At 45.4% G+C, this 26193-nt stretch overlaps 2 protein-coding genes across 3 annotated transcripts; one reads left to right on the forward strand and one right to left on the reverse strand.

Moving 5' to 3' along the window:
• Positions 1 to 500: 500 nt before the first annotated feature.
• LOC143027917 (isatin hydrolase-like) lies at positions 501 to 11228 on the reverse strand. The gene is made up of 5 exons (XM_076189564.1): positions 10855 to 11228; positions 2655 to 2776; positions 2286 to 2489; positions 1409 to 1587; positions 501 to 1301 (listed from the first exon to the last, which is right to left on the reverse strand). The coding sequence occupies exons 1-5, from the start codon at positions 11025 to 11027 to the stop codon at positions 1107 to 1109; spliced, it is 873 nt and encodes a 290-aa protein (XP_076045679.1). The 5' UTR covers positions 11028 to 11228; the 3' UTR covers positions 501 to 1106.
• A 4125-nt stretch (positions 11229 to 15353) lies between these two features.
• On the forward strand, positions 15354 to 22421 carry LOC143028260 (isatin hydrolase-like). Of its 2 annotated transcripts, XM_076190089.1 has the most exons (6): positions 15354 to 15412; positions 15571 to 15745; positions 18750 to 18871; positions 19047 to 19250; positions 19488 to 19666; positions 19774 to 22421. In XM_076190089.1, exons 2-6 carry the CDS (start codon positions 15576 to 15578, stop codon positions 19966 to 19968), a joined length of 870 nt encoding a protein of 289 aa, XP_076046204.1. In that variant the 5' UTR covers positions 15354 to 15412; positions 15571 to 15575; the 3' UTR covers positions 19969 to 22421. The 2 variants fall into 2 exon arrangements, with proteins under 2 accessions (XP_076046204.1, XP_076046205.1); XM_076190090.1 differs by lacking the exon at positions 15354 to 15412 and having other exon boundaries at positions 15438 to 15745.
• Positions 22422 to 26193: the final 3772 nt, after the last annotated feature.

Below are 26193 nucleotides of genomic sequence, written 5' to 3' on the forward strand. Positions count from 1 at the left end.
TCTATTTTCCCTATAAAAGCGTACATTCAGGGTCAATTTGATACAGGTCTTCAAGGTTTCAATGGGAATTGACATCAAAGGTGACGAAATTTTCATACCGAATGCGAATTACACAATAATGGCCTTAAACTGTCAGGAAGTAGATTTAATAGTGGGTAGAAACAACTTTGTCAACCACGTAGTAAACAAATGGAGTAAATTTCCTGCAAAGGCAGTGGAATGTAGTACAGTTCGATATTTTAAGATTTACTTAGATCTGGGTTTCTCAACCTTTTTAGCGATATCGTCCCCTTTTTCATTTGAAAAAAAAAAAGGATCGCCTCTCTTAATTGGAAAATAATGAAATTATTGCAACAACGATAAACAACCAATTTAAAATGTTTTACTCACGTGTTTTAATAAGATCCTTGGACCCAGCTGATGCTTCGCTACTAGATCTTTTATATTTGTCAGTTAGAAGCAATACCTGTGACGTTTTTCGCCCCCCCCCAGCTCAAAAATCGCCCCCGTTGAGAATGACTGATTTAGATAAACACCTATGCAATATGGTATAATCCCTACCATTTACTTCATTATCTAATATGTTTATTTCATCGTGCATTTATTTATTGTATATTATCTGTTTATTATTAAGCATTATCCGTTGTACTTTTTTCGCATTCGACAGTTATGGACAAAAAGGTCCCCTGTCTGTATGCTTTTCCTTTGTAATCTGTTCAGCTCACCTTTTAGCACCATAACTTATTCCTAATCGATTTAACTTTGATAACAACCCTACTTAACGTGTACATCACATGTAATTTTCTTCTGGGATTATCAGTGAGACGGCTTTGAGGTATTTTCTATTTTCGAAATGCCTACACGAAGCATTTCATGTATCGCTGATGACCCCGGGTGACGCCGAATCCACCAAGGTATTAGGACTTCGAGACAGAGTTGCATGCAATCAGCTCAAAAACGATTCTCTTTCGACTTCTTCAAAATTGGCGCAATATCCCACGGCATGCCACATGGACCCGCACAGCACATCACCAGAAACAAATGTAAAGGTTTAAGTAAATACGCAAATCTTGCTACGTAAAAGGTGTCCCGCCAGTTATCAAAGGTCAATGGAAACACGGGTTAACGAGAATCGCTACGATGAACATGGCAGAAGCCAAAAGGAAGTTAATTTGCGGATGCACGAGCGAAGAGGCGGCAGAGGTCTCCGGAAGAGTCAGCACAAGTCTCGTTGGCGCACCGCTTCCGCCCTCGACCTTCATCGGCATCACCATCAACATGGCGCCCTTGGTTGGCACTTGCTGGCGAAAGAAAAGGAATTCACGGTCATTTCACAAAGTCAACGCTCCCCCAGTATCAAGTGCACGAAAACCTTGTGTAGTCTTTGCCCACGTGGAGAATTCCGTACCTCCAAATTGGCGACATTCTCCAATCCGTAGATATTGGCTTCGCTCAGTATCTGGTGAGTTTCGTAAGTGGTTGAAGGACCGTGGTCGAGCGAGGGCGTGTCGAGTCCCACTCCAACCACGCGACGTCCGGTCATGCGCTCGTAATCGACAAACAGGTTGGCGGCGCCAGGACTAATGCCTATAAAAGAAACAAACGTTACAAGTTTACAAATCGGTGCGCGCGATAAGTAACTTGATAAAACTATTTTCTCTTTATAATTTAGTCCTTTAAGATATTCTTCTTGGATGTGATAAAGGAGCAAGATGCGCTACGGTTGGAGAGGCAAAATCTTTGTCAACGGTACTAAAGCAGTGTCCAGACGATCTGGCGTGTCCGTCGGGCAGCGCGGTTGGCGGGCAAATTCTGCCGGGCCTGCCCGTGAATGTTGTTCGAGTTTACGAACAGCTGGGCGTGCCCGACAATGCCAGCAGCGTGCAAGTCCTGTACGACAAGCATGGCGCCTAGCATTGTCAAGAAGGTATTGTACACCATGATAATTACTTTGTGTCTAAAGAAAAAGGGGAAAAAGAAACGTGGGAGGGAAGCCTGCTGTGGGTTTACAATATTATCTTGCGTCTGGCAGGGTCGAAACTTCAGCTACCGGGCACCGCCTTAATGATTTCGTTCGATGAGCACTCGGGCAATTTGACCGTTTGCCCGTCAAATGTGCCCGTTAACAGGCATGCCCACTGATCAGGTCCGCTCATCTGGACAGGCCTTAAGGTACCAAATTCATTACCTTAAACTGTCTAAATTTGTTCAACGCCAGCTTATATTAAACCAGCAAAACCGACTTAGGTTCATTGATCCACGTTCATAAGAATTCATCCAATTACCTGGGAGGGTCATGTTTCCGTTTTCCCAGTCAGGTCCAAAGTAGGCAGTTTTGTTGCCGTAGTATTTTCCCCAGCCTGTCCTGACGAGCACAATAGCGCCGTCCGGAATCTGCCCGTTGGTTTCCAACCACGACGTGACGTCATCAGCACTCAGTTCGGCTGTGGGGTCTTCCGACACTTTTTCGGAGATATCCATAACGACAACTGTCGGCAAGTTACCAATAAATTAGTGACAAACCACGGCGACAGACCTTTTGGTCTATCAAGTCTAATCCAGAAAGTATAGAAAGATCATTTCGCTTAGCGTTCATCCGATCAAATTTAAAACTGAACAGTCCTTGCATTCCTAACGGCAAAAGCGACACTCACCTGGTCCGATCAACCTTTCTAATGGGATTTGATCTACGGTCCACTTGTCCTTTCCAAAGTGCTTAGGAGCGTCCATGTGCGTCCCACTGTGCTCGGCCATCTCCAGAGCGTATCCCTCAAGCCTAAAAAAGAATGTACGCAAGTCACATACGCGCGTTCTCTTTTAACAGTGTTTCTTAACCTTGGGGGTAAGAGGCATGATAGCCAGTGCAACGCTACTGTACATTTACAATGAGAAACCAAAACAAGATTTGTATCACTAATCCTTTTCATACGTTTGCATTGTATTTGTACTGGATGGGGGTACGATATTTTTTCTGAGATATCTAAGGGTACATAGACTGAAAAGGGTTAAGAACCGCCGTCTTAGAAGTACCAAACTCGTAGCCCTCCCCCTCCCCCCAACACCTGACCTTACTTGTTTACCACCAGAACTTCTTTAACTTGTCTGGTCATGGAAGTGAAACTGGTGGGGTGGGGGTGGTTAGCATCCTTAGGTACCCTCTGCCAACCCCGCACATACCCACACCAACCCACCAACCCACATACCCACACCAACCAACCACCCCACATACCCACACCAACCCCCACATACCCACGACAAACCCCCACATCATCCCCTCCCCCACACCGACACACACCCACACCCTCCTCCCCCACACCGAAACACCCGCACCCTCCCCTCCCACATTGACACCCACCAGCAGTATCCCCTCCCACATCGACATCCACCGACGCCAACCCCCCACATACCCACAACAATCTCCTAACACCCACACCAACACCCTACACACCCACACCAACCAACCCCGACACCCACCACACCAGCAGTTCTCCAAGTGGTTGATATCGACCCCCAGGGTGTCGATGGGACCATCCCAGGGGTCGAAGAATGACCAGGGGTGTCGAAAGGGGGTCGGGGAATGTTTACTGGTGGGGTCGATGGGACTATTCAAGCCTTCGATCGGAAATTTTCGATAACGATTTGTAAAAATATGTAGAATCTTAGACACCATTAGATTAAAAAGAATTATAATTTTTTTGAATTATTTCTTCAGAAATTTCAGCAGCGCTTGCAACACTACCTTCAACTAAACCCTCCCCCTCATTGTCTCTCGCAGTTCTACTTTCAATACAAGGTGTCCATGAAGGATGCATCCTGTATGACCTTGACACCTGGGATTTTCACCAAACGAGTAATTAGTCACTTATCAAATATAATGGGCGCATGTGGGGCGGCGGACGATTTCTGTCGCTCCAACATAAAGAGACAAGTGTTCAATCCCCCTTCTCCTCCTCCTCCTCTTCTTTCCCCCCTACTTCTTTTCTCTCCCCGTTCCCTCCTTTCCCCTTATTTAATCTCAAGCATATGTATCTCAACTTGTACTTGAAAAAGCTGTAATAAGTGAAACGTCGTACAAATAAAGGCTCCGTCCTCATATGGTGTTTAACTCGTCTGCCTTGTCGGCAACTGCTACTTTCATGAAAAAAGACAACAAGTAACCACAAGAGGCCTCTCAGCCAAGCACGGGACAGCGAGAGCAGACCACTAGGCCCATATATCACACCACCCGCAGGACATTCTAAACAACGTGTCGACGCTTCAAGAACAGGGTCAAAGGTTACAACGATCTTCACATCGAAACCTCTCTGGTTGGCAACCTTCAAGAATGCCACCTTCTCCATGTTTTACCCATATTCCTATTGGGCACTCCTTCGGGGGGAACGCCATTTTCAACGCCCCTTTTGCCGTTTATAACTTAGCTAGGAAAGTCTGGCAATCCTTCGAAGGTTTCTTCGGGGCTGGCCAGCAGCTGTTGTATGAGATTAGACTAGGCTAGGCGAAGAATAAAGAACAAAAACCAAAACGCCTTTTGCTCCAACCCGCCACGCAACGCCAACAAGCAAACATATCCTTGTTTTGATTGAAGAACAAGACATAAGCAACGTATTCAGAAGAAATGTAAAAAAAAAAAAAAAAAAAAAAAAAAATCGAGGTTTCAACATTTCGTTTTCACTTTCTGTTTATGCATTTATTGTGACGGCTGAAACCTTGACCCTCCTATGAATAAAGCAAGACACGTCAAACTTGCTGCACTCGATACTCATGCACCCTTCAGAGGACCTTTTTTTTTTTTTTTTTTATTTAACTTATTACGCATTAGCGTCATACAGTGGGGGAGGTTTTCATAATGAATGTAGGAAGGCAACTGGTATGCACATGCTTACACACGTACACATACACTTATATACACATACAAATACATGGGTTGCAGGTAACATATACGACACTGGGTATTGTACATTCATTCAAAGGGGAATAAGACTGAGATGTCACGCAGGGCATCAGGTATTATGAGAACCCACCAAAGCGGGGGTAACGGACAAGTATTTCATCTAATCTATTTTGTGATAGGAGATGACGACAGATTGCATCTAATGGTAGTCCCTGGGGTATTAGATGTTTTACAGTGGGGCACGCTAGGCAGTAGTGCTCGATGGTGTTGGCTAGTGGAGCGTGGCATAGGCGACATTCTGTGAATACAGGCTCGCCCTCCACCCCGGCGACCTGCCACGGTGGACGGTAGCCTAGTCGCAGTCGGGCTGAAACAACATTGTGGCGACGAACCATAAGTCCCTTGCGGCGGTACTTGTATTTGTGGCGGCATACGGATTCGTAGTGGGTGATGCTGACACTGAAGGGTCTCTCGGTGTCCCGTCGACGTTGCTCAGGCAGAAGTGCAGCGGAGCGGACCCTGTTGAGGTAACATAGCAGGGAGAGAGGTCGTCCATCACCACGACGGGGGAGTCGGCAGGCTTCTTTTGCTAGGCGGTCTACTTTGGTGTTGTGGTGCAAACCTACATGAGATGGAATCCAAATAAATTCAATGCGGAGATTACGGATAGTTAGTAGGGATAGAAAGGAAAGGATTTGTTGTACAACAGAATGGTGAGTGGGATGAATAGCGGTGAGGGATTGCAGTGCAGGCTTAGAGTCACATATAATGACAGCATTCACTCCTCTTTGGCAAACGAGACTGATAGCATCTAAGATGGCGTATAGTTCACACAATGTGGAGCTGGAGTGATCTCTGAGTCGACGGCCGACCCAGCCCTCAGGAGGCGGCGGTAGGTCAGGTGAGTAGACTGCTCCTCCAGCTGCACCATCCGATTGTAGTGACCCGTCAGTGTAGAGGCGATGCGGAGCAGTGATGGAGGATGTTACCTGGGTAACATGTTCCAAGGCTAGCTGTAGTTGTAGAAGAGGTGGGTCACATTTTGCTGTAGGAGTGAAGCTAACCACAGGCGATGGTAGCGTCCACGGGGGAGGGCCTGGGGGTATGTCAGCTACTGGTACTTGTAAATCTAGGCTGCGAATGAAGGAGGAGATAGACTTTATAAGACGGCGACCGGGGGGCATGAGGCGGGGGACGGGCGGAGCGGGGCCGAGAGAATCTCTGACCAGTGCTGTGAAGTGCGGTGAGATGTGGGGAAAGTGTATACACTTAACTGTGAGGCAGGTGACATTAGAATAAATCCTCTCAACTAGGGATGGAAGCCGTAATTCCCGTTGCATGTTGACAATTCTGGTAGTCATTGGGCAACCGAGAATGATTCTCATGGCTTTATTCTGAAAAATCTCCAGTGGCTCTAAAGCATATCGAGGAAGTTGAATTAAGGCAGGGGAGAGGTAATCAACAACAGAGCGTATAAAAGTAATATAGACAGTTCTGGCCACGGGGATGGAGATACCGGAAGAGTTGTTGGTGAGCCACTGGAGAGGCCGGAGCCGACGTTGTAGACGATCTAGCAATTCACGAATTACGGTATGAGATTGACGCCGGGCAGAAAGAGTTTCCGAGATTCGTACTGGTGCACCAAGGTAGCAGTACTGGGAGCTTAGTGGGATGATGCAGTCTCCAATCATGAACTCTGGCAGCGTGGCAGGAGGGCGGTAGGAGAAAATCCTGCTCTTCTGTGGGGAAGCAACAAGGCCACAGTTAGCAGAAGCTTGGGAGAGAGAAGTAAGAAAGAGTTGTAGGTGTGTTGGGGAGGTAGTGTGAATACATAGGTCATCTGCATAGCATGTAATTGTGACCTCAGGAATAGTGGGCAAAGACGTGAGGAGACGATGCATAAGTATATTAAAGAGAAATGGACTTAGTACCCCTCCTTGAGGAGTGCCGAGATGAAAATCCCGTGAGGAGCTGTAGGCACCGCTAAAGAAGACACGGGAGGTTCGGTTACTGAGGTAGCCCTTAATCCATCGTAGTAATTTACCCTTAATTCCAAAGTCAATTAATTGATCTAAAATAACGTCTCGGTTTGCTATATCAAATGCACTTTTTAGATCTATAAATGCCACAACACTGTCACGGGAGAGGCGAGAATATAAGTCGACGAGGCAGTGATGGGTGCTGCGTTGGGGTAGAAAGCCGAAGAGACGTGGAGAAAGGCGATCTTGTAGTTGGTACATCAGTCGGGTGAGCAAGATTCTTTCCATTACTTTGCAGAAGCAGGATGTAAGGGAGATGGGCCTGAAATTTGCTGTACCGGGCTTGGGTATGGGGATTATTGTACTCGTGGTCCAGGCATGTGGGATATATCCATCTCGTAGACACATATTGTAGAGGCGAAGGAGGGGGTTACCGGGTACACGGTGCAGTAATCGTAGCACATTGTAGGTAATGCCATCATCCCCAGGGGACGTGGCTTTACCTCTCAAGAGAGCACGTCGTAGTTCATCTTCAGTGATTGGTATATTTTCTTCATCATCCTCTTGCAGCAGAGCATGTACTAAGCGGAGTCCACGAGCAAAAGCACCGGAGGAGAGGGCATCCTGGACGGGGGTAGGTAGGTTGGCAGGGTTGGACTGGTTTGACCACGTGACGATGAGCTGTTCGGCAAATACGGTGGGGGAATGATGACGGGCAGTAGCAGGAGTCTTCTTAATTACCCTGCGAATAAGGTGCCACATGGAGGCTACACTAGTTTGGTGATTAATTCTGTCCGTGAATCTCTTCCAGGAGTCAGTACTTACACATTCTAGGAGGGTTGTCAAATCGTCTCTGGATTGCTGGTAACGATGAAGTAGTTCAGGAGATGGGTTAGTTTGGAACATGAGTCCAACGCGCTCCGCTTCTTTCTGTGCGTCCTGAAGTCGGGTGTCTAGGTACCACGAGTGAGGAGGAGGGCGACGTTGGAGGTGGGGTCGTGATACGTAAAGCCTGTAAAAGTCGTGGGTGGCGGAGACAAGGCTATTGTATAACTGGTCGGGAGAGGAACAGTCTAAGGTAGGTAGTATGCAGGTCATGTATGAAATGTACGTCGGGCAGTATTTGGGGGGTATGGTGAGGCGTAGGCGTGTGATAGGGGGTGTAGGTATCGTAGGAAGAGAATAGTGGAAGAGAAGAGCAATATGGTCTGAGAATAATGCAGGTACTGAGGAGCACTGGATGCGGGATGATACCAAGCCAGAGGTGAGGACGTGGTCCAGGGTGCCTCCCCGGGAGTGTGTGGCGCCACCTGTGTCCCAGCGGGTCAGATGATGTTGTCGGATGAAGGATAGTAGGTGAACACCAGGGCGGTTAGTGGTGCCAGGACGATCTCCCAATGCAGGATGTCGAGCATTGAAATCCCCTGCGTATATTATACCTTTGATCGTAGGTGGTGGAAGAGTGGTTGGACGAAGACGTGCGGGAGCAGAGTAGATATTGCAGAGCTGTAGGATTCCGCCCCCAATTTCTATCTCGAAGAGTTGGAATGTTATGTCAGGGTCTGTAGAGGAGCGCAGAAGACGGTGTATCAGTGTATTGTGTATGTATGTTAGAAGACCGTTTCGTATCGTATGAATATAGGGGATATATCCGGGAAGGGAGGGTGCCTGTGGTGCAGTGTTGGGCCGGTTTGGAAACGCCTCCTGTAGAAAAATGACACAAGGGTGATGTGTCTGTACATATGCCTTCAATTGTGTGTACTTTTTGTGGTTGGTGATACCATTGATGTTCCATGAAAGGAGGTCTAGGTGAATGTTAGTTACGAACGTTGCGTTTGCTAGTAGGAGACCGGAGTGTGGAGGTGGATGGACGATTCGAGGAAGACTGGCTAGTACTGGGTTGTAACTTACAGAGTTTGTCGAGACGAGTTGCAATGGATTCCATTCTCTCGGCAAGCATGGAGATGGAGGAGACGAGGGTTTGTTGGGATTCCGCCAGTGTGGAGAGTCTGGTGGCAGTAGTAGTTTGGCCTGAGACAAGGCTGTCAATCCTGGTGTCAATGGAGGCGAAGCGGTCCTCGAGTGCTGCACATCGCGCCTGAAGGGCTGCAACGGCCTTACGGAGGGCAGCGTCTTGCTGAGGGGGGGTGGGAGCAGAGAGAACAGTCCGGGCAGGGGGAGGAGGTGGTGGGGCTGAGGTGGGGCCATTGGTCTGGGTCTGGCGCCGAGTACAGCCGTGCCAGACGTTGACACCTGGCTGTAGACATCGGGGGCACTTCCATTGTGATGGGTTCGGCTGTGGTGGCGGTTCAGAGGTGGAAGTAGTCGCAGATGGGGGCGGGGGCGCACTTCGGACGGGACATTCTCTGGATTCATGGGCGGCGGCACACCAGGCACATTTAGGGGAGGCGGAGCAGTACCTGGATATGTGACCGATACCCCAACACCTGTAGCACCAGGGTCGGTCGTCACGGAGTCTTTGGACTTGACACGGGGGGAGGAGAGGGAGGAAGTCAAAGGTAATGGTGTCGGGGGGTGTTTCGGGGAGGCTCCACACAATAACAATGCGGTTGATGGGGGTACCGTTCTGCATGAAGCGCCTGGCTGAGTGTACTCCTGGGAGCTGTAGGGCAAGCTTGTGATCCACATCAACGGGATAGCGAGTGAGCAGGTATTGGGGGTACTTACGTGGTCTTTCGGGGGAGTCTTGAGGGAGAAGAGGCAGTGACATAAATTCATTTGTAGTAACTCGGTCCAGGATGTCTGTGCGTTGTCTTGATATGTAGATGAATCGAGAGGTGAGTGCAGCCATCTTAACCTCGGCCGTATCCCGTTGCAGGTGGAAAGTCTTGGTGATAGTTGACAGCCAGCGGAGTTTAACTTCTGTGGATGGGTTCCCGCTAAAGGCCAACTTAATATACTTGTCTCGGGGAGCAAATGCTGGAAGGGCGGGTGAGGGTCGGGTGGGGGCAACGGGAGTAGCACTGTGATTAGGCAGGGTAGGGCGAATAGGAGCCTTATTACACTCACTTGAGGTTCCCTTGATCGTCTTGGCAGCAGGCGGTTGACATTCTCCTGCGGGGAAGGTAGAGGTGTCGTCGGCCCGCCGTTTGGTACTGGGGAGCGCTGTAGACTGGTGGGTATCATGCTGGGTGGTTGTTGGAGGGTGATGGGGAGTGGAGGTAGGACGAGGCAGGTCGGGCCAGTGGTTAACACTAATGTCGTCATCAGTGTCGGAAATCATTAAGTCCTGCTCTAAGCTGGACGCCGCTTCCGACCCCGAGTATTCCATCGAGGAAGGGAGGGCCTTGATAAGAAGGTAGGCTGATTTACTAGCGCGCAGTAGATTGTAGCACTGTAACACAACTTGAGACAGCCGGTACGAGTCGTTAACGACGAGCACTGGATTCAAGTAGTTGACGGCGATAGTTTCGCACCTTCAGGTGTAGGTCCGTTCTCGACGAGAGCCAAGCACGGAATGCTTCAGAGGACCTGTTGTTTACTCTATAATACTGTCACAGATTTTAAATTTACGAGCTGTCACCATCATATATTGAATTTCAGTGAATAACTCAATGTCCAATTATTTCAAGTATGCAGCCTTTATATGGCCCATGCGGCCCTCGAAGCATCCTGAATTTGGCATTTTTTCTATTCGCTTTTTCATAGGCCAATTTGAATGTTTATCCTCGAAATAAAAACTATAATAATGTTGAAACTTCATTAAGGGTCGACGAGTTAATTTTTTTCAGAACACCTACATCACACGAACCAACCAATTCCCCCGCCTAACATACACCAACCCCCGACGGAGGATTTGGCATGGGCGGGGTAGAGGTGACAGAGGCAGGCCACTTGAAGTAACTGGAATAGGTTGTAGGAAACAACGCAATATTATTGTCCCCAACATCACGACAATGTAAACCTTGGTCATTGCCTGAAGGGTTGAGACACATTTTAGAACTTATCAAAGTACAAACTTACCAAAATCCCTTCTCGTTGTATTCCTTTACCACAATTGTCTTTCGAAAACCTGGATTACCTGGCCAGGTCATGGTTTCGTTGTTGTAGGCATAGTCAAGGTCAAGGAGGGGCGCGCCACTGGCTAATAACAAGACTTCACACCAGCAAAACAAAACGACACCGAGAAACACCATTTTCCCTGGAATAATAAAAATCTGATGAATGCACTTTAAACAGACACTGCCGTGCTTGGAGTGTTCAGCCAAAGACCCGTTCCTTTAGTCTAATTGGTCAAATGAGCGTGTCACTAGCCTAACTACCGACAACTTCATTAAAGGTGCTGGGTTATGTTTTCACTCAACCTTACGGTTGGTTATTTGCAAAATGACTTGGGAGACTGCAGCCTACTCACATGGAGTACACCTTGGGAAAACATATCATACTGCAAATTTCCCAGCTCTGGACCGGATTATGAAGGCCTAATCAATCAATTCAATTCAATTCAATAAGTTTATTGTTGATATACAACAAAGGAGAGAGTTGGGCCTTGACAACTATCCCCTATACATTTTATATCCAATTTGTTTATTAAGGGGTTTTTACACGGTCAAACATCTTGGCCAACACGTTTGACTACACGGTGTTTGAGAGTATGTTTGAACATGTGAAAGGGGTAAACATGTTGGACCAACGTGTTCGACGGATGTCTGATCTGGCCTGGCTTTTGTGGGCGGAGCTTGCTCGCTCATGTCCGTGCATGAACGTCTGAACACGCATCAGTCTCCAATCGTCATACATACTCAAATCTCGCAGAGGTAGCATCTATAGCAGCTCCTTCAGTGACAGACTTCCCGTTTATTTCCAAAATGAATGATACGTGTGCCGTTAAGGACAAGGAAAGGGAAATTATGGTAGATTTCATTGACATATATAGGAAGCATATGGCACTGTGGAAAGTGAAATCGAAAGAATACTCTAATAGGAATTTAAGAAATAAAGGTATATATGAATTGCATGGAAACCTGAAAGAACTTGACCCTCAGTGTACGCGGGATGATGTGATGAAAAAAAACTGTCTTCGTAGTTCCTTAAGAAGGCATGGCAAGTTTCTGGTATAATCCCAGATAGGGTAGTTGCGATGAGAGCTGAAAATCTCGAGTCTTGCAGAGACCTGTCCGTTGCTAAAAAACAAAACAAAAAAAACGCAATGTTGTGCTCAGCCGTTCATGAGGGCTAATGAACTTTCTCATAACGTTGTCTTTACAAGTAATGGAGTGACCAAATTCAGAAGTTCTAAATATGTTGATTCGTCCATGCGCATATAATTGCGCCAATCATCTGGGTGTAATTTCAGCTCCTTCATTAAGTTAGTATGAGAAATGTGGTCCCTTTTCAGTAAATAGTCCTTTGTCCACTTTGAACGCTTCCTTTTATTTTCGTTGAGGGCAATCACTGTCCCAATTGCCATCACCTCGACATGTTGCCCCTTCTTCTCTTGGCACCGACTGAGGTTGTCTGTCTGTTTGGTCTGAACGTGTAACAACTCTTCAAGCATGTTGTGTTGGAGGTTTGATGAGCGAGTTGGCCAACATGTTTGTGTAAAACCCCCTTTACAGTTTTGCCAAAATAAATGTTTACATAAAATATTACTTATATCCTTTACTGTATATTACAATATCACAGTACTGTATTTACCATCTGAAAGCAAACATTGGATGTTTTTTAATAATTTTAGTTAAGATATCATTGTCTATGAAATAGCAGATGAGCTCAATGAGGTTCCACTGTCCCTGTGGTCTAAATTCATCGATTACTGGGCAATACTGTACATAATGTTGTACTGAATGTCCTCCCGGCCTTGCACATAAAGTACAGGGCTCAAGTTCAGCTCCCTTGTACACCTCCAAGTACTATTTATATCCAAGCCTGAGTCTCATAGTGACTAATCCATTTGGGAACTATGTCTACCATATGGATATTCCTCTGTATTATTTAATATTGCCTTATAATGCTTGCTACTTACACTACCCATCTCACAACATTTATCTAGGTCTATACCCATGCTAGCAATAACATTTGATCTTATTATTGAACTTATATGTCTGTATGTGCATTTATTGCCAGGTACATTGTTAACATCTCGAATTGCACATCGAGCAAGACTATCTGATTTTTCATTAAAATACAATCCTATATGGGATGGCACCCATACAAAATAAATGTGAGTATTGTTTCTCTCCAGGTTATATATAACATTTAAACATATGTTAACAATATCACAATCAGCTGGAGAGGAAGACACAAGTTCATATCATGCACTCTGACTATCGACAAAAAAGTATACATTTTTACCCATACTCAAAGTAGCATGTAAGCCTTCTAATATAGCATACAGTTCAGTTCTGGTTGATGACAAATTATTAGGCAGTCTTTTTTTAAATTTCATAATCTTGAAACTCTTCAGAGGAAGAATATTCACTTACAAACACTCCACATCCTGTCTTGGTACCCTCAGCTGACCCATCACAGTACATATGTACCACCTGTCTACGTGGGTATTGTGACAACTTGTCAAGATGTGCTTTTAATTCGTATTTACACCATTGTTCCTTAGGTTTACTTAGCTTTTCAATGTCAACTTTTACATTATATGGACTCCAGCTGGTATAATAATTATTTTTTATGAGGACATTAAATTCGTCCATAATATCAATTTTTCCTAGAACCTTACATATTTTGCGAAGAACTCTTTGGCTAAAACTTACAATCAGGCCTAATCAATCAATCAAATCAGCCATCCTGAGTCCACTGCTGAACAAAGGCCTCCTTCATAGCATTCCATGATTCACACGACCGGGCCAACCTCTGCCACGTCACTCCTGCAAACTTCTCGATCTCGTCTCTCTACCTTCTGTCTGGTCTCCCTCTTCCACGGTTCCTATCTCGCGGCGTCCACTCAGTAACACACTCCATCGCTCATCAGTCGTTCGCACCAAATTACCTGCCCAATTCCACTTCCTCTCTTTTACTGCATCCACAATATCTTTCACTCTAGTCTGCTCTGTCACCCAGCTTGATCTCTTTCGGTCTCTCAGCGTCATTCCCATCATTGATCTCGCCATTCTCCTCTGTGTTGTCCTTAGTTTTGTTTCCATTGCCTTCGTTAAATTCACGACAACGATTTTCAACCCCAACCCAGATTTCGAACATGGTCGGGGTTGGAGTTGTGGTTGGCGGCTTCGCCACTCACTGCAACAACCAATTGTCCAATTTTTCGCAGTTGATCCGCAGTTCTATTGTGATAAGATGTCTGATCTCGACTCTGACGATCTTTTTAATATTGCTGTTTTTTTAAAGGCAGATAGAAAGCGCAAAAAAAAATCAAAATGGTGTAAGTCTTGGCTTCAAAAAAGAAACAAGCTATCCCATAATAAATTATTAGAGGAACTGAGACTAGAGCCTAAAGACTGTATGAACTATTTAAGAATGGATGAATCCACATTTTTAGAACTTCTGTCCCTGGTAACACCAATCATAAAAAAAACAGGATACGATGATGAGGAAGGCTATTACACCTCATGAACGTCTCGTATGTACATTACGATTCCTAGCAACAGGGAGGTCATATGAAGACCTCAAATTTTCCTCCATACAGTTCTTAACGAGCCAATTTTTTTAACTACGTCATCACGCGTAGCTGCGGGGTTTACTTCCTTAATTTTTGAAACGAGTATTTCATAAGCATTGTTTTTCATTATTTTATTCGAGTATTCTTTACTTTTAACTTTCCATAGGCATGGATGTTGACGGTATATCTCAATAATCTCTCTTACGAAATCTTTACTGTACGCTTCCATTTTTTTTTAGTTAGGCAGCACAACTATAGCTACAAACGCACGATACGAAATTTTGGGCACAAGTGATAGATGTTGTTCGCACCCATCCACCACTCCAACCCCAACACAGACATAAAGCTCCGCCCACAAAATATCAGGAAAATCTGAACGACTCCAACCCCAACCACGACCTGCAAATCGGGGTTGCGATGTAAGTTGTTGGAGCCCATCCACGAGAAAATTTGGTCTGGGTTGGGGTTGAAAATCGTTGTCGTGAATGGGACCCTTTAGTTTCCAAGTCTCACACCCGTAGATTATTGCTGGCAGAATGCATTGATTGTAGAGTTTACGTTTTAAACATAAAGGTACAGAGCCTCTCAGGATCTTATTATACTTACCAAACACTTTCCAACCAATTGTAATGCGTCTCTTTATTTCATTATCATGATCTTTCGTCACTTTTACCATCTGGCCTAAATAATTATACTCTTCAACAACAACAAAGCCGCCAGCCTATTTGTCGACTACGATCCCATGTTTCTTTGCTACCGTGGCACTTTTTATATACTTTTGTTTTGACTAGCACCCGGTGGTTTTGTTTGATTACAGATGAAGAGATCAAAGTAATTAGCATCTCTGCCTCCATGGCAAATTTGCAGTACGATATGTTTTCCCAAACTGTATTCGGTGTGAGTAGGCTGCCGTCACCCAATTCCTTGTGAGCTCGCTACCGGTTTGAGCAAGTAATGACGTGAATCAGTACCTTTAATGAAGTTGTCGGCCGTTAGGCTAGTGACAAGCTCATTTGACAAATTAGACAAAAAGAACGGGTCGTAGGCTGAACAATCAAAGCACGGCAGTGTCTGTACGAAGTGCATTAATCAGATTTTTATTGTTCTAGGGAAAATGGTGTTTCTCGGTGTCGTTTTGTTTTGCTGGTGTGAGGTCTTGATTGCCAGTGGTGCGCCCCTCCTTGACCTTGACTATGCCTTCAACAACAACACCATGACCTGGCCAGGTAATCCAGGTTACCGAAAGACAACTGTGGCGAAGGGATACAACGACAAAGGATATTGGTAAGTTTGTACTTTAAGTTTTCACTAAAATTGCCTTGACCCTTCGGGCGGTGACCAAGGTAGACCACACTCTCTTTCGTGTTGTTGAGAACAATAATTTTGCGTTGGTTCCTACAATCTGTCCGCATTTACTTCAAGTGGCCAGCCTTTATCACTCTACCCCGCCCATGCCAAATCCTCCGTCTATTCTCGGTTGGTGTGTGGATGTATCGGGGGTTGGGGGTGAGGGGTTAGTGTGGGTGGATCAGGGGTGGGGGTGTTGGGAGGGGGTATTAAGATTAGTTGGTTTGTGTGTAGTGGTTTTCAAGATCTTTAACTCATCGACCCCTGACGAAGTTTCAATTTTTAGTTTTTAATTCGAGGAAAAACTTTCAATGTCAGATGAAAAAGCGAATAGAAAAAATGTCAAATTCAGGATGCTTCGAGGGCCGCATGTATCGCATAAACATGATTAAGGCTGCACACTTAAATAATTGGACGACATTGAGTTATTCACTGAAATTCAACATGTGATGGTGACAGCTCGTAAATTTAAAACCGATGTGACGGTATTATAGAGCAAACAGCAAGTTAGACGTGTCTTGCCTCTTTTCTTTTATTGGAGGGTTGGGGTTTCAGCCGTCACAATAAATTTATAAACAGAAAGCGAAAACGGAATTGTTGAAACTTCGATTTTTTTTTTACAATTCTTCTGAATACGTTGTTCATGTCTCGTTCTTCAACCAAAACAAAGATGATATGCACCCATTATATTTGATAAGTGACTAATTTCTCGTTTGGTGAAAATCCCAGGTGTCAAGGTCATACGGAATGCATTGCTTGGACCCTTGTAGGCTACGGACAGTAGAACTGCGAGACAATGAGGGGGAGGGGTTGGTTGAAGGTAGTGTTGCCAGCTTTGCTGAAATTTCTGAAGACTTACTGAAAAAGCCCTATTGTTTGGATTCAAGAAATTATAATTCTTTATAATCTAATGGTGTCCGATTCTTCACATTTTTACAAATGCTTATCGAAAATATCCGATCGAAGGCTTGAATGGTCCCATCGACCCCACCGGTAAACGTTGACAGACTCCCATTCGCCCTCTGGGATATATGTTGTTTTATACATAATTATTTAGGACAATAGTACAACAGTATAACATACCAACACTTTATATACATTGATCATGTGTTATTCATACGTGACACGTGTGTATGTTGTCACGGGCACATTGCTCGGCCACGCGGACGAGACGACCTCGCAGGGGAGAACATGGCATGGTACACATCAAATAAGATGGATGTGTAAATGCTTAAACGGCATCAAGGCCCTGGGGGGGTCTATATCAACTACTTGGAGAACTCCTGGTGTGATGTGTGTCGGGGTTGGTTGGTGTGGGTGTGGGGGAGTTTGGGATAGGTGTTGGTGTGCGTGTGTTGGCGTCTGTGGGTGTTGATGTGGGGGAAGGGATGGTGCTGGTGTGTGTCGGTGTGGGGGAAGGGATGGTACGGGTGTGGGAGGAGGAGGTGATGTGGGGGTTTGTCGTGGGTATGTGGGGTGGGTTGGTGTGGCTATGTGGGGTTGGTTGGTAGGTGTGGCTATGTGGGGTTGGTAGGTGTGGCTATGTGGGGTTGGTAGGTAGGTGTGGGCATGTGGGGTGGGGTTGGTTGGTAGGGGTGGGGTTGGTTGGTAGGTGTGGGCATGTGGGGTGGGGTTGGTTGGTAGGTGTGGGCATGTGGGGTGGGGTTGGTTGGTAGGTGTGGGCATGTGGGGTGGGGTTGGTTGGTAGGTGTGGGCATGTGGGGTGGGGGTGGGTGGTAGGTGTGGGCTTGTGGGGTGGGGTTGGTTGGTAGGTGTGGGCATGTGGGGTGGGGTTGGTTGGTAGGTGTGGACATGTGGGGTGGGGTTGGTTGGTAGGTGTGGGCATGTGGGGTGGGGTTGGTTGGTAGGTGTGGGCATGTGGGGTGGGGTTGGTTGGTAGGTGTGGGCATGTGGGGTGGGGTTGGTTGGTAGGTGTGGGCATGTGGGGTGGGGTTGGTTGGTAGGTGTGGGCATGTGGGGTGGGGTTGGTTGGTAGGTGTGGGCATGTAGGGTGGGGTTGGTTGGTAGGTGTGGGCATGTGGGGTGGGGTTGGTTGGTAGGTGTGGGCATGTGGGGTGGGGTTGGTTGGTAGATGTGGGGTGGGGTTGGTTGGTAGGCGTGGGAATGTGGGGGGAGAATTGGTTGGTAGGCGTGGGAATGTGGGGGGAGAATTGGTTGGTAGGAGTGGGCATGTGGGGGGAGAGTTGGTTGGTAGGCGTGGGCATGTGGGGGGAGAGTTGGTTGGTAGGCGTGGGCATGTGGGGGGAGAGTTGGTTGGTAGGCGTGGGCATGTGGGGGGAGATTTGGTTGGTAGGCGTGGGCATATGGGAGAGAGTTAGTTGGTAGGCGTGGGCATGTGGGGTGGGGGAGAGTTGGATGGTAGGCGTGGGCATGTGGGGTGGGGGAGAGTTGGATGGTAGGCGTGGGCATGTGGGGTGGGGGAGAGTTGGATGGTAGGCGTGGGCATGTGGGGGGGAGAGTTGGTTGGTAGGCGTGGGCATGTGGGGGGGAGAGTTGGTTGGTAGGCGTGGGCATGTGGGGGGGAGAGTTGGTTGGTAGGCGTGGGCATGTGGGGGGGAGAGTTGGTTGGTAGGCGTGGGCATGTGGGTGGGGGGAAGTTGGTTGGTAGGCGTGGGAATATGGGGGGAGTTGGTTGTTGGCGTGGGAATGTGGGGGGAGAGTTGGTTGGTGGTCGTGGGGGGGGGAGAGTTGGTTGGAAGGCGTGGGCATGTGGGGTTGGGGTTGGTTGGTGTGGGTGAAAATTAGATTCTTGACAGGCTGAGGGTACCTAAGGATGCTAACCCCCCACCCCACCTTCCTCCCATGACCAGACAAGTTAATGAAATTCTGGTGGTAGAACAAGTAAAGTCAGGTGATTGGGGGGGGGGCGAATTTGGTACTTGTAAGGGAAAGCGCGTGTGAATTGTACATTCTTTTTTAGGTATGAGGGATACACTCTGGAGTTTGCCGAACACAGTGGGACGCACATAGACGCTCCTGTGCATTTTGGAGAGGACAAGTGGACCGTAGATCAAATCCCATTAGAAAGGTTGATGGGACCAGGTGAGTGTTGCTTTTGCCGTTAGGAATGCAAGGAATCTGTTCAGTTTTAATTTTGATCGGATGAACGCCAAGCAAAATGATGTAACATGTCCTTTCTATACTTTCTGGATTTGACTTTATAGACCAAAAGGTCTGTCGCCGTGATTTCTCTAATTTATTGGTAACTTGACAACAGTTGTCGTTATGGACATCTCCGAGAAAGTGTCGGAAGACCCCACAGCCGAACTGAGTGCTAATGACGTCACGTCGTGGTTGGAAACCAACGGGCAGATTCCGGACGGTGCTATTGTGCTCGTCAGGACAGGTTGGGGAAAATACTACGGCAACAAAACTGCCTACTTTGGATCTGACTGGGAAAGCGGAAACCTGACCTTCCCAGGTAATTGGTTGCATTCCTATGAAAGTGTTTTGCTGGTTTAATATAAGTTTAAGGTAATGAATTTGGTACCTCAATACCGGTGACAGATTTTGCCCCTCCAACCGTAGCGCATCTTGCTCCTTTATCACATCCAAGAACAACATTTTAACGGACTCAATTATAAAGACAAAATACTTTTGTCAAGTTACATATCGTGCACACCGATTTGTGAACTTGTAACGTTTGTTTCTTTTATAGGTATTAGTCCTGGCGCCGCCAACCTGTTTGTCGACTACGAGCGCATGACCGGACATCGCGTGGTTGGAGTGGGACTCGACACGCCCTCGCTCGACCACGGACCCTCAACCCATTTCGAAACGCATCAAATACTGAGCAAAGCCAATATCTACGGGTTGGAGAATGTCGCCAATTTGGAGGTACGGAGTTCTCCACGTGGGCAAAGACTACACAAGGTTTTCGTGCACTTGATACTGGGGGAGCGTTGACTTTGTGAACTGACCGTGAATCCCTTTTCTTTCGCCAGCAAGTGCCAACCAAGGGCGCCATGTTGATGGTGATGCCGATGAAGGTCGAAGGCGGAAGCGGTGCGCCAACGAGACTTGTGCTGACTCTTCCGGAGACCTCTGCCGCCTCTTCGCTCGTGCAGCCGCAAATTAACTTCCTTTTGGCTTCTGCCATGTTCATCGTAGCGATTCTCGTTAACCCGTGTTTCCATTGACCTTTGATAACTGGCGGGACACCTTTAACGTAGCAAGATTTGCGTATTTACTTAAACCTTTACATTTGTTTCTGGTGATGTGCTATGCGGGTCATGGGGCATGCCGTGGGATATTGCGCCAATTTTGAAGAAGTCGAAAGAGAGTCGTTTTTGAGCTGATTGCATGCAACTCGGCCTCGAAGTCCTAATACCTTGTTGGATTCGGCGTCACCCGGGGTCATCAGCGATATGTGAAATGCTTCGTGTAGGCATTTCGAAATATGAAATTAAATACCTCAAAGCCGTCCTATTGATAATCCCAGAAGGAAATGCCATGTGATGTATAGGTTAAGTAGGGTTGTTATCTAAGTTATTAAATCGATTAGGGATAAGTTATGGTGCTAAAAGGTGAGCTGACCAGATTGCAAAGGAAAAGCACACAGACAAGAGACCTATAACTGTCGAATGCGAAAAAAGTGAGATTACGCTAAATGATAAACGGATAATGATATATAATGAATAAATGCACGATGGAATAGAATAAACATAATATGTAATAAAATAAATGGCAGGCATTATAGCATATTGCTTAGGTGTTTATCTAAAATCTTAAAACATCGAACTGCTCTACATTGCGCTACCTCTGCAGGAGTTTATTCCATCCATTTGTTATGCGGTTGGCAACATTGTTTCTACCCACTTTGAAATTAAATCTTTCTGATTATTTGAGACTATTCTTTCTTCTGATTCGCATTAGGTATGGAAATTGTCACCTTTGAAGTCAATTCCCGATGTAATCTTAGACCTATCAAATCGCCCGAGTCTACGTTTTTTTTTTTTTTTTTTTTTTTTAGGTGAAATTAGATTCCTGTGTTTTGGTCTATTTTTATGTGATTTACTTCTAACATTTGGAATATATTTTGTGGCTCGCCGTTGTAATGTTTTCAATCCGCCAATGTTTAAGGCCCGTGCACACAATTGAGCATTGCCCGTCTACCAAGCAAAGGATGTTGTCCAGGCAGGTGTTGGTTGGCAATTCACACCAGGATTGGCAGCTAGCGGTGGTCGGCAACAAACCCCGTTTGGCGCCAGGCATTGTCTGGTGATGTAGGTGAAGTACGGGCACAGGCAATCCAATAGTTTGCCTTCCTAATTCGCCCTTGCATACCAAAGTGCCTCCCCAGGGCAAAGTTCTCGGTGACAACCCCTCCCCCTTCCCCCATCACGACTTCCATCTCCACCATTATCCACTACCTATTATAACTATTGGCTTGCGAAATAAACAGATTGTCATCAGTATTTTCATGTATAGTACTTGGTTTTCAGCATAATGCCCTAAGCATGTAAACAATATACAGTAATGCTCAATTCGGACATTTTAATGAAGCTGTTTGCAGCCCCAGTTTGTGCTGCCTTTCTGCAAGAATTTTCAGTAAATGTTGCAAGAATATAGTTGAGAAATAGTTTGTCACAGTTGAAAAGGTTAGGCTATACTGTTCATAAAACGTGTCAAAGAACAAGTTTCTTATCACAGGGACTTGTGCAGGGTCATCAGTAAAAGAAACCAAGGGCATTATGACAGCTCATGCCAGCTTGGTTTTCTGTATTCATTGGGGGGAGGCAATACCCAATGAGAAAAACAATACCCAATGAGAAAAACAATTGATAGGGTAAAATTTTGTTTCAATCCTGTGAATCTCAATTGAACAGAAGTGAATGGTTGATGCATTTTTATTGTGAGAATCTTGCATATATTTAGCATTCAAGTTTATTTTCTGAACATTGATTACATAACTGAACCAAATTCTTCATTAAAAGTGAAAATTCCATTAACCTAGTATTTGTACTTTGGGGGAAAGCATGCATATATGAATACCCTAGAAAGCGGCAGATAAATATAATGGAATTCAAGTGAGAATAGAATGGTACTTCAGGACTGAAACATGTAATTCTACATTTGCAATGGTAATTATTATTACTTGTACAGTATTATCACAATTGTTAATGATTTTACTTCACACTTGATGACCACTAATTATGAAAGTGTCCAGGAATTAATTTAGAATTTTTTACACGTTTTGAGAATGTACATAATAAAATTTACATTTTTGTCTAGTATGAAGATGTAATTTTGAAAAATTGTTGTAGGTTTTACTAATTATATAACACCCAATACCAAAAAGGTTGTCTTCCAACTTGTTTGTTTACATGAAATATAATGTGGTGATGGTAGAAAATTGAGTAAACAACATGCCATTAACAGGAAGGATGTAACATTACTGCTGTATTACAGGTAATATGTTGTTTGCCCAAATAGATGTTGCTGAACAGATAATGCAGATACCTTCATATTGTAAAATCTCATCCACGTTCCACATTGTATATAATAAGCATACAACACCTGTCAGCAAAGCGTGTATTTTATTTTAATCTTGTGACTCTGAAACCCACAATGAATAAAGATATTAATTAATGACCTTTTTTAATTTTACCCATACCTAGTAATATGGAAATAGATGTACCAAGGGCTTTTCCCCCTTACAAGGGAGGTAGACAAAGTCGAAAGGCATAAATCCACTCCCATCCATTTCATTCCCACATACTCTTTCACCACCTCTCCCTCCCTCTTTTCTTGGCTCCTGGATGATGCCTCATCCCTGCATCTCTCCCACTTCCCTGGGTCAGAAGCAATGCAACAAGACATGGCACATCCAAAGCAAGGCCACTTCATTTAATCGGTGACCCCCTGTCTCTGTCCCCTCACGCAGAAAAAGATGGGGGAGATATCCCTTTGGACTGCATCAAAATGTCATTCTAATGTACTCCCTAAAATCCCCACCCACTCCCTTCTGTGCAACACGGCATCGTCCAAACACAACCATTCTTCACTCACCCCTATCTTCTGTCTTTTCCCTTCCTTCCTCCAGACATTCCCCTCTTTCCCAACGCCCCTTTCACCCCATACTTTATGATGCTGTAGTGTAAATGTGATGGTATTCTAAGAGACTAAAGGAAAATCCATCTTTAATATAAGAAATAATTGTGAAGAAAAATCTATATACCAGGGGTTTTCTCCACCTTATGAGGGAGGTAGCCAAGTCAAAAGGCAAGTACCTACTTCCACCCATTCCACTCCAATCCACCACCCTTTCCTCCCTCTTATCTCGGCTCCTCCTGGATGACGGGTCATCCTGTATCCTGCCCACTGTCCTAGGTCAGAAGCAATGCAGCAAGACACAGCACATCACAACAAGGTCACTTCACTTAATCAGCTACCCTCCTCTCTGTCCCCTCACATAGAAAAAGAAAAGATGTGGAGAAACCCCTTCGGGCTGTGTCCAAATATCATACATAGCAACTCCCCACACCCCCTCTTCGCTTCCTTGGATCACAGTATTGTCCACACTCCACTCATCCCCATCTCCCACCCCTCAATCTAGGGGAAAAAAAATGGAGACTACAGCAGATGCATCTATTTACATACCAAGAGCTTTTTTCCCCCTTATAAGGGAGGTAGCTAAGTCAAAGGCACATACCTATTCTAACCCATATCACCCCCATCCACCCCTCCCATCTCGGCTCCTCATGGATGACAAGTCATCCATGCATCTGCCAACTGCCCTGGGCCAAACCCAATATAGCAAGACACAGTACATCCACAGCAAGGCCGCTTCATTTAACAATCCCCTCATTCTCCTCATGCAGAAAAAGATATGGGGAGAAATCCCTCAAGTCTGTCAAAATATCACACATAAGCACCCCCTATTCCCCCATCTCTCCCATCCGTGCATAACAGTATCATCCATATACAGTCATTCTCCATTCATCCCTATCTCCTGTCCTCTCACTTTCTTGCTCAACAGACATCCCCTATTCACCCCATCCAACCGTCTCATCCTCGGTCATCCCCTCTAGCTCACTCCCCTCACCTCTGCCTTCCACACATCTTTTACCAATCTTTCATTATTAATTGTTTTCATGTGTCCAAATCATCCCAATAATCATTCGTCAGCCCTATCTGCCATCTCCTTTTCCACTTCCACTATCCTCCTCACCTCTTTCCTCACTATCCAACCTTGTAACCCCTACCATACTTTTCAGACATTTCATCTCAAACACATTTAAACTTTTCCTCTCTGCTTCTTTTAAATTCCAAATCTCTGTCCCATACAATACCGTTGGCACAATCACCCCTTCATACAATCTCATTGTATCCATTCCAAATTACCTATTTTTCATAAATATCTTAATCCTCTTAAGGTATTTATTTGCTTCTCTCCATCTACAATTTACTTCCACCTCCATTTCTCCCTTTCCTGCCACATGTGACCCCAAATGCTTAAAGCTGTCCACTTCCTCCAGCCTCTCTCTATTTAGACTTGCTTCCAGCTCACTCCCATTGTCTACCCTTGTACATCTCATCACCTTGCTTTTACCTATATTTACCTTCATCTTTCTCTTATCGCATACCTTCCCGAACTCTGTCACTAACTCCCTTAATCCCCCCTCTGACCCTGTCATCAAACAACAATTGGCTCACCTCCCACTTTTCTCCATTGCCCTCGCCTTTACCACCTGCACCACCCCATCCATGTACACATTGAACAGCCATCACGACATGACACATCCCTGATGCAGTCCCATCTTTACCTCTAATCACTCTATTTCCCTTTCTAACACAGGCTCTACTGATCTCGTCAAAATTCTTGACTGGCCTTAACAGCTTTACCTTAATCCCATACATCTGCAAAACCTCACACAGTGCCGTCCTGTCTACCCTGTTGTAAGTCTTTCCCAAATTCATAAACCACCCCCCCAAAAAAAAAAAAACTTACCTTTTCCCAGTTTTCTCATATATCTGCCTTATCGCAAAAATCTGATCCACACAACTCCTACCTTTCCTAAACTCACACTGTTCCTCACCAATTACTCCCAATGTTCCACCTAATCCTTTCAATCAAAACCCTCCTATAAGCCTTCCCAGCTACACTCGACAAACTGATCCCTCTGAAACTACTACGCTCACAGACCTGAAGTACAGAAAAATATATATAATTAAATTACAGTATTGTAATAATTATAACAACAATAATAGTAATCCTCTCTCCAAACCTGAAGTACAGTATTCAGTATGTGTAAAATAACAAAATAACAATATAGCAACAATGTAACATCATTAACAAACATGATTACAAAACAAGTTTCAAGACCAAAACAATATATATATATATATATATATATATATATATATATATATATATATAATAATATATATATATATATATATATATAATATATATATATATATATATATATATATATATATATATATATATATATATATATAATATGCAAAAGTGACCACTGGGAAAAGGAAACTACACGAAGCAAAGCGCTTTCATATATTCCTCAGTACAAAGTGCATGGAAAGGAAAGATTACAGGAACCCACAGAAGAATGCGGGAAGGTAATTTGGTGAGACGCCGGTCCCACTTTGGGACACTGGAGTGACATAGGGGATGAGATAGACATTAGGCTTGACCCCATAGAAACAGATGGGGGCGTCTCGAGGTCACATGAGGCCACTTAATTTTCAGGTATTAACTGCACCATTGCGGAGAATAAGAAGTATGTAATTGCAGGATATTTTAATGCCCACTACCCCATACTTAACTCAGTGACCGCTACCAACTCGACCGGATGACTGACATGTCGAGGAAATCCTCAGCACCACCCCCGGTGTGGTCCTATTGAAGATCACCCACACACGTTCGGCATGGCAGGCTCGATCTTTCCATCCCCTCCTCCTCGTTGCTGCCTCGAATGTCGTGGGGGGTCAACGACACGGTTACGAGCGATCATTTTGGTATTGACATGACGCTCACCATAGCCCCACCACCTCCAATGGTCCCTTGAGTGGAAATGTGGAATGTGCGTGGAGTCAATTGGCCACTCTTTCGTGGAAGAGTGACTGCATGGGTCACCACTGAAGCTCCATCTAACGACGACAGGGTGAGACAGAGGCGTTTTTTATCTCCGCCATTCGTGCAGCACCAGCGGAGGCACGCCAAGCAGGATTCATCCCGATGGTTGGTATTACAACCAAGACAAAAAAGCCAACCATAGGGTCAACATCCTGCGGAAGAACCTGCGAAGACACCACAACCCTGCTAACCTGGCTAACCTCCGGACTGCCGTCGAAGAAGCTCGATATAAAGCTCAACGTGTGCGTAGTGAGAAATGGTT

Source organism: Oratosquilla oratoria, chromosome 9 (assembly GCF_046742065.1).
Source record: "Oratosquilla oratoria isolate Oo_2021 chromosome 9, ASM4674206v1, whole genome shotgun sequence".
In the NCBI taxonomy this organism is placed as follows: domain Eukaryota; kingdom Metazoa; phylum Arthropoda; class Malacostraca; order Stomatopoda; family Squillidae; genus Oratosquilla; species Oratosquilla oratoria.

What these genes read in the sequence shown, in the direction of transcription:
- LOC143027917 (XM_076189564.1), bottom strand. Translation starts at nt 11,027, where the DNA reads ATGGTGTTTCTCGGTGTCGTTTTGTTTTGCTGGTGTGAAGTCTTGTTA. An exon ending in AGAAAGGTTGATCGGACCAG is followed by an intron (nt 2,490 to 2,654) that starts GTGAGTGTCGCT and finishes ACTTGCCGACAG; the next exon opens with TTGTCGTTATGGATATCTCC. An exon ending in CGGAAACATGACCCTCCCAG is followed by an intron (nt 1,588 to 2,285) that starts GTAATTGGATGA and finishes TTTCTTTTATAG; the next exon opens with GCATTAGTCCTGGCGCCGCC.
- LOC143028260 (XM_076190089.1), top strand. Translation starts at nt 15,576, where the DNA reads ATGGTGTTTCTCGGTGTCGTTTTGTTTTGCTGGTGTGAGGTCTTGATT. An exon ending in TACAACGACAAAGGATATTG is followed by an intron (nt 15,746 to 18,749) that starts GTAAGTTTGTAC and finishes ATTCTTTTTTAG; the next exon opens with GTATGAGGGATACACTCTGG. An exon ending in AGAAAGGTTGATGGGACCAG is followed by an intron (nt 18,872 to 19,046) that starts GTGAGTGTTGCT and finishes ACTTGACAACAG; the next exon opens with TTGTCGTTATGGACATCTCC.